Genomic DNA, 7,514 nt, shown 5'->3' with positions numbered 1-7,514 from the left:
GAACACCTGTTACATTAATTTTGGTCTTGCAGATGTTTGGTGCTTTAAACAATGCAATCACACTTAAGCAGGAAATATGTCCTGCTGTATTTTATGGGGCTTGCTTTCTAGTCAGGGCGTTTAGGATTATAGTCACAAGATTCCACTGCACTCACTGTTATAGCTAGCAGAAGCCACCAGAAATAGATACTATAGACGGTTTGATCCATATAAAGAGAGCGCAGTGATATGAATAAGTAAGAGCTGCCTAGCTATGACTTTTGGATTGAAGATGTTCACTGCAAAACTGTCTGGAACGTGCTGGTTTTTGTGGAGTACAGAAGCTTTACTCCAGTGATTTCTGAGAAGCAGCATGGACGCGAAAGGAAGCAACACAGAGACAAAGTTACTGCAAGTGACACAAAGGGCTGCAGCATGAAATAGGGTGGGGCGTCTTTGCTGTTTGACTCACCACGTCTCTCTCTCTCCTCCAGCCAGGACTTCTGTACCTTTCCAGCTAAGCCAAAGCTATCCATCCAGCTCCTGGCATGAAACAAATGGGATTTTTAATTTAGCAACAGTGTCTGGAACGGTTTCTGGTCTTAACACTGACTGGAAGGTGATCAAGTCTGACAGTAGGGGCAGCAAAGAGGAGGGAAGAAAATGGGGTCATTCTCAGACTTTGGGATCAGAAAACATCTGCCAGCACACAGTGACCATTAAACACACTTTTTATTGTTCTTAGGAGGAAGCTTGAGAGGTGAAGGAAGGAATGTCTCTGCTGGTGTCAAACATATACACACACTTGAATCAGTATTAACTCAATACAAGCAGGGCTCTGGCATTTCCTCCTATTCCTTGTTCTAACGGAGGCAACATCTCATGAAATACAAACAGAGTAACGGTGAAACAAAAATTTAACAGATTTTTTTTTTAAAAAAACGAGGCTTCTCATTTGTATTCCCCATTAGAAACAAGATCTATTCATGGGAATTCTTCTCTTACTGGAAGAGAAATAATGATGATGCGACATACATTTTGCAGAGCATAGCTTCTTCTACAAGCTCAGGGCCCTCCCCCTCAAGTCCAAATCCATCTATTAAGACTGATACATGCAGGTATCTGGATACGGGTTCATGGTGCTTTCGTGGACCACCATGGACAGAAGGCACTCATTTGCATCAGCATGAATCCAAGAGGATGCTGGGCTTCTAAGAGCTTCTGTGGTCCCCTGCTTTCTGCACTTTAAAGCTGGACTTTAATCGAAATGGACCAACAGTTCCTGAGGAAAGAGCAAATAAAAAAAAGAGAAGCGTCATTATTTATTCATCTGCTGGGTGGACCATATAACATGGAACATAGTAAGAAATGACTTGCACAAAGACATGGAAAGAGGAACACACCCTCTAAATCCTAAGCAACATTACAGTCTGCTCTCTGTAAGAAAAATAATCATTTTAAATGTTGAAAACTATACAGTTCGGTACTTTATCATTAGTACTAATTACAAGTGGGATCTGCAACAAAATGTTGCAGTATGAAGTGCTCTTTTATAGGATGCCAGCCATGCCCTCTTTCAGGATATTCCATTATTCCCCCTATTACCCTTCACCCCAGATACTCACCATTCTGTGGCTACTAAGTATTTTCAGTCTTCATTGCATTGTACTTGGAGTTGGTGTTTGTTTGGGCTGTTGTAGATTCCCCCCCAACTTTTCTTCTTCTTCTGTAAACCTGGGGTTCCCAAAGAGGCTGACCCTTCTCTGTTTTTTGTTGTTGTTTGTTTCTGTGTGTGTGGTGCCATTTTGGCTACATAAAGATTAGTACTCATCCTGAATACTGCTAACAAAGGGAATGATTTAGATAGCACACCCAATACATTCTAATCCATGAAACTTATGCTTCAGTAAGGTGCACAAGACTATTTTTGTGATTAATGTACATGGTGCTTTACAGAGCAACAACAGGAAAGAAGGTTCCAGCCCTGATGGGTTTTCAGTTTAACATGTTACTTATGGAAGGCAACAGAATGAGGGAAAGAAGTAGACAAATAGGAAGAATATGCATTCAGTTCAGCTGCATGTATTTAGGCTCAGTTTCAGAGGGGGATGAAGACTAAAGGGTTGAGCCAAAGGCTTCCCAGGGGAGTGGGCTTTGTTAAAGGTTTTGAACGAAGCAAGGAAGAGTCAGCATCATGTTTATGTTACAGAAGGAAATTCTGGGCATAAGGGCAGCAAGAAGAGAATAATGTATGGGTTCAAGACACTTTCAATGGCTGAGGGTGGTGGTAATGGAGGAGCAAAGGGCGCCTTACCACTGTAAGCATAGCTGCTTACAAAACCAATGAAAAAATACACAACAAAATCAAGGAGGAGTCTCTATCGAGGTCTTAGATCAGGGGTGGGAAACCGATGGCCTTTCAGATGCTGTTGGAGTACAACTTCCATCAATTCTAATCATTGGCCATGCTGGCTGGGGCTGATAGGAGTTGGAGTCTGGCAACTTCTGGAAGGCCACAGGTTCCCCATCTCTGCTATAAAGCTCAGGCAAACATGATGGACTTAGCATGATATCTGAAAGTTAGCAACAATGGTGCCAAAAGAATATCTAGGGAGAGAGCTACATAACTGGGATGCCACCCCAGAAAGGCCCTGCCTCTGGCAACCTATGCAGGTACTGATACCCACAGGACTTCAGATGAAGATCCAATTGATAGATGAGATCATATGGGAGAATGCAGTCTTTCAGGTAGAGAAGTAGGACCCTGAGTACATGGAATGAAGTAATTCACCCAAGTGTCACTTGCCTACCTATAAATACTGCTCCTCACACCTCACAGCACTTCAGAAAATGACTGCAACAGAATAGCTTACTGGGGTAATGAGGTCCTAGTTCATTACAATGCTTTCCCCAATCCTACCACCACTTCTGCTTTCGTTAGTCAGATATTCTGTTCCTTTTCTTCTGGATTTGCAAAAAGAAAAATAACTTTTTATTTTTAATCTCCCGATTTATGCTCAGACTCCTGTCTTTAGCTTCTTTGTTGCTTGAAATTAGCCCAATCCCCTCAGTTCAGGCATGTGGTAATATCCTTCTGATTGACATTTTTTAATTCTGGTTTCTGACACAACCAAGTATCTGGTTCTTCAAACATCTAGGTTTTTTCTCAGCGTGCCACTCCCAGGCAAGTGTACACCTTGGCAGGAGGAATCAAACAGTCTAGCTTATGAGAAGCAAGAGGTAGATAAAATGCTCCTGATTAAAACACCTTCTCTGTATCTTGTCTATCTTGAGGATACCAAAACCAAAACCAGAGTTAAGACATGTTATCCTGCCAGCGAGGGAACTGTAAGTAATCTTGTCACCAACAAAAGTTGACAATGGTGGGGAACCTGTGGCTCTCCAGATGTTGGACTCCAACATCGACCAGCCTCAGTCAGCATGGACAACAGTCAGGGATGATGGGACATTGTCTAGCAACATCTGGAGGGCCATGATTTTCCTACTCTGGGTTATGGCAAGTAGTGAGCCTCAGAAAGATTTATTAGAACTTGCCAAAAGCAGTATCCTTTGGAATTAATGGGTCTAATACACAAAACCACCAGATAGACAGAGGTTCACATTTGACCTGGCCACAGAACACTATTCTAGTATTCCCTGTAAAACTTTCAGTTTAGGCACTAAGCTGGAAATATAAACAAAGCCTCATACAATTCCCATTAACTCATTCATCTTTAGAAAATCTGGGGGTGTTGGTTTTCCTTTTAAGAAAGTATGTTGTCTTTTAGATTTGTGACAATAAACTGGATTTTTCATATATTTATAGATGTCAGGCAAAAAGAATATCAACTGGCACATCTCAACAAACAAAATTCTTCTAACTGAAAATGTCTGCATAGACCTGGTGATGACAGATGTTAAGGTTAACATGTCAATTAGTTAAAAAAAACACAACTCCATCACCGAATTATCAGATAACAAGTACCAATTCCTAAAGATGACAGAAAACAGGGGCAACCACTGACTTCCTAATCTGTAGCTCACATCCCCCAAAATTTCCATGAACAAAAGCTTCAGTTGATGACACTATCAATCAGCAGAAGCTTGATACTTCTAAGAACAACATGTTATAGATAGAACGAATAATTGCTGTTTTCTCCTCCCCCTAAAAAGACATGTTGGGTTCATGAAGGTTACAAGACTGGCACTGCTTGGAAGCTGAAATGCTTTCGTTGCAAGGCTCATTACACACTGCAGTCTATCAAACCCAGGTCTTTACACCTGTTTGATGAAGACTTAGATCAATCTCTTTGTTTTGGTTACACCAATTCTGATAAGATTAGGTCAAGTATTCAACGTACAGCCAATTGTTTTCCTTGATTCCAACAGCAAGATTCTTCAGTGGTATATAGAACCTTACTAGGATTCCAAAAATACTATATTATAACACAACACTGCCAGCCTGCATTGCTCTGATTCAGACGAAATGTTAAAGCCTAGTTTAGTGTTACATGCACAAGCCTGTTCCCCCTCTCCTTTCAAGGTGTGTACTTTATTGTCCTTCTATGCCAGGCAAATACCTGTTTTATTTCTCCAAGCTTTTTAGAAGCAAATTTAATTCTGCTGTTTTATGCTGTTTTTATTATTTTGTGGATTTTCGCTGATTTTAGTATTTTAATTTTTATTCATTTTGTAAACAGCTCTGGGAATATAATATTATAATAAAAAACACTCAAGAAAAATGCAGGCTTTTTCTCTAGCAGTTTTTTAGAGGGGTGGGGAGATATGTAATTTGCCCTTTTCTATTTCTCCTGTGCACAATGGATGCAACTGGACACCTTGTCAAGCTGTTCACTGTTACAATGTAAACTATTGTCACTTGCCCTGAAAATGTATCGAGTATTAGAGCCTACACACAAATTCTCCAAACCAATGAAAAACTGCTGCTTTCATGACAGTGTTGTGTAAAACATGTCCCATGGTTAGGCCAGTTATACATGATGGGTATAAGACTGCGATGCCACTTGTCACAACACTGCTGTCCTCTGATATTTCTCAGTCATTTGTGGACTCTGTGCACGCACTGGTGGGAGTGTTGGATTGGCTCCTGTGCATCTGTGCAGCCCCAACCTCACCCCTGTCACGTTCAAGTAGTGATGCCACTGTTGGGAGGGCAGCTCCATGGCACCACACCAACTGCTCCTGGTATGTATTAGTATTACTTTACTATTATTATTTATTAAATTTACATCCTGCCCTTCCTCCTGAAGGAGCCTGAGACAGCAAACACATCAATAATAGAATTAAAACTTCTAAAACAACCTTCTAAATATTGTTAAAAACTTCTCCAGTTTTGTAGGGCAAAATTTTGATTGTACAACACAGTTTTTATTGTGCAATTTACACATATGTAGACCTACAGAGTAGTCTCTCTAGGACATTGTCACAAACTGTCACCTTGATAACGTCTCCAAATTTCAGCCAGTTACCACTTACCTTTTTTCTTCTATACACAACAACAAAAAACCACCTGGGGCATAAAATGTCCCAGAAATGCACTGGGGTGTATTTTCTACTCCAGCCAATGTTAGCAGATTGGGGTGGTAAAAACACCCCATCATTTTTTTCATATAATGAAGGACATAGACTCACAGAATCATAGCATTGGAAGGGGCCTATAAGGCCATCGAGTCCAACCCCCTGCTCAATGCAGGAATCCAAATTAAAGTGTACCAGACAGGTGGCTGCCCAGCTGCTTCTTGAATGCCTCCAGTATTGGAGAGCCCACCACCTCCCTAAGTAATTGGATCCATTGCTGTACCACTCTAACAGGAGGTTTTTCCTGATGTTCAGCCAAAATCTGGCTTCCTGTAACTGTAAAGCCAGCAATGAAATTAAATGCACAGAAAAATGCTGCCTCCTCCGAATAAGTGTTGTCTGGTTCTGGGTACTGTGAAGTACACTTGTTTTGACACCGGACACAAGTGTTATCTTGGGGTCAAGATAACAGTCCACCATACATTGGAAATCTTCTTGAGGTAGAAAATATACCCCAAAAACTGTTTCTGTGATTTCCCCCCCTTAACATTGGATGTATCATACATGCTAGTAATTAAGAATTGTTCTTGAAAGGAGGCTCTTTCATGGTACAGCAGCATGAACTGGAGATGTTTGCCTACACTTTGATGAAGTTCAGTAAGCACAAAATCCATGATTAAGTCTGGCAAACAGCTACCTCAACAGTTAAGGGCTTAAGAGGCTGTGGCCATGGAGCCAACTTCCTTTTTAAATAAGCACGATTGATGCGACTTTTTAAAGAAGGGTTTCCCTAGGCTATACTTGATCTGTAGAACAATTACTTTTCATTCTCCAATGCTGCTAATCTTTCTTCCTCTGGCCAATAGATACACTCGCAAGGAAGTACAAAGCAGTCCCTTGGTAGCTGCTACGGGTGTGCTGAATATCCCCTTTCCTGGGGTGATCCCTCCCCTGCAAAAGGGGAGTGATATTTAGTGAATTGGTGTGCAAGTGTAAATTATACTCTTGTATTTAAATATGAGGTAGCTGAGGATTTTTCTTTTTTCAAGGAGGGAAGCTAACTGGGATTGGAACAACTTGCCCTGGAGTGTCCCATGGAGACCAGGCAGTGACTGGAGCATGCTCCCTTGAGGACAAGAACGCAAAGACTTGGCTTCCTGAGGTGAGGGGTTACTTGATGCAAAACATGAATAGGGATAAGGCTAAGGGAGGGAGGAGATTCTAAAACAAGAGGCTGGTATGCTAAACAACTAGCAGTATAATGATGTAGGCTTCCTGCCACAGGATGAAGAGGGCAGGGAGCAGAGGAGAGGGATACGAGCCAATTCACGCAGGACATCCTAAATCCAGACTGTATTTGGTCTTGAGTGTGGGGTACAAAATAGTGAGATGGCAATGGAAATTGAGTACCCTCTCCTTAACAGATACAAGAAACTGTTGATTAGCTTACCGGTAGGTTAGTGTTCATTGAAAAGGGATACCTTTGCCTTTGTCAGAACAAATTAATGGCTAAATAGAAGTACATGCTTGTCTTGGTAGTTGACAAAAAGATCAGGGGCACAGTCAGACACTGGCATATGCCCAGCACTCCTGGTCCTCCTAATCCATAAGGGCAAGTTTGTCTATTAATAAGGACAGCTGGTATATACCAAGGTGTGCATCCTCTTTTGAGCTTGTGCTTTGCACTCAGCTGCAGAGCAAAGCTAAAGGAGCCAAGGAGTGAAGGGTCAAGGTGTCAGACCAGACACATGTGTAACACATTTATATTCATAGACACTTGTGGCATGAGACACCACAGCCACAGCTTGGTCCAACTCTGCTGGACTGTGAGCACCGTGACCGGTGTGGAGGCACAAAGGAGAGCCAGCAGGAAAGTATTTTGCCATTGCACCAGGTTCCTTCCTATAACCTCTGATTCATTGTATGACTCCAATCTTCTCTTTAATATCTGTCTATCTCTGTATATTACATTTATATCCTGCCTTTCTCCCAAAGAG

At 41.6% G+C, this 7,514-nt stretch overlaps 1 protein-coding gene across 4 annotated transcripts in view; it reads right to left on the bottom strand.

Annotated features, from left to right (window-relative positions):
- Positions 1 to 694: 694 nt before the first annotated feature.
- The window catches only part of CHCHD6 (coiled-coil-helix-coiled-coil-helix domain containing 6), a 326,851-nt gene continuing 320,031 nt past the window's right edge, over positions 695 to 7,514 (bottom strand). For all 4 annotated transcript variants that reach the window (XM_061618379.1, XM_061618381.1, XM_061618382.1 and 1 more), the window contains one exon: positions 695 to 1,261. Coding sequence is in view for 2 of the 4 variants with exons in the window: in XM_061618382.1 (XP_061474366.1) it covers positions 1,225 to 1,261 (37 nt within the window). In the remaining 2 variants the exon portion in view is untranslated. The remainder of the gene's footprint in view (positions 1,262 to 7,514) is intronic.

This window comes from Rhineura floridana, chromosome 3 (assembly GCF_030035675.1).
Source record: "Rhineura floridana isolate rRhiFlo1 chromosome 3, rRhiFlo1.hap2, whole genome shotgun sequence".
Classification (NCBI taxonomy): Eukaryota; Metazoa; Chordata; class Lepidosauria; order Squamata; family Rhineuridae; genus Rhineura; species Rhineura floridana.
The sequence above is the reverse complement of the archived record's forward strand: the minus strand, read 5'-3'. Positions and strand labels throughout refer to the sequence as shown.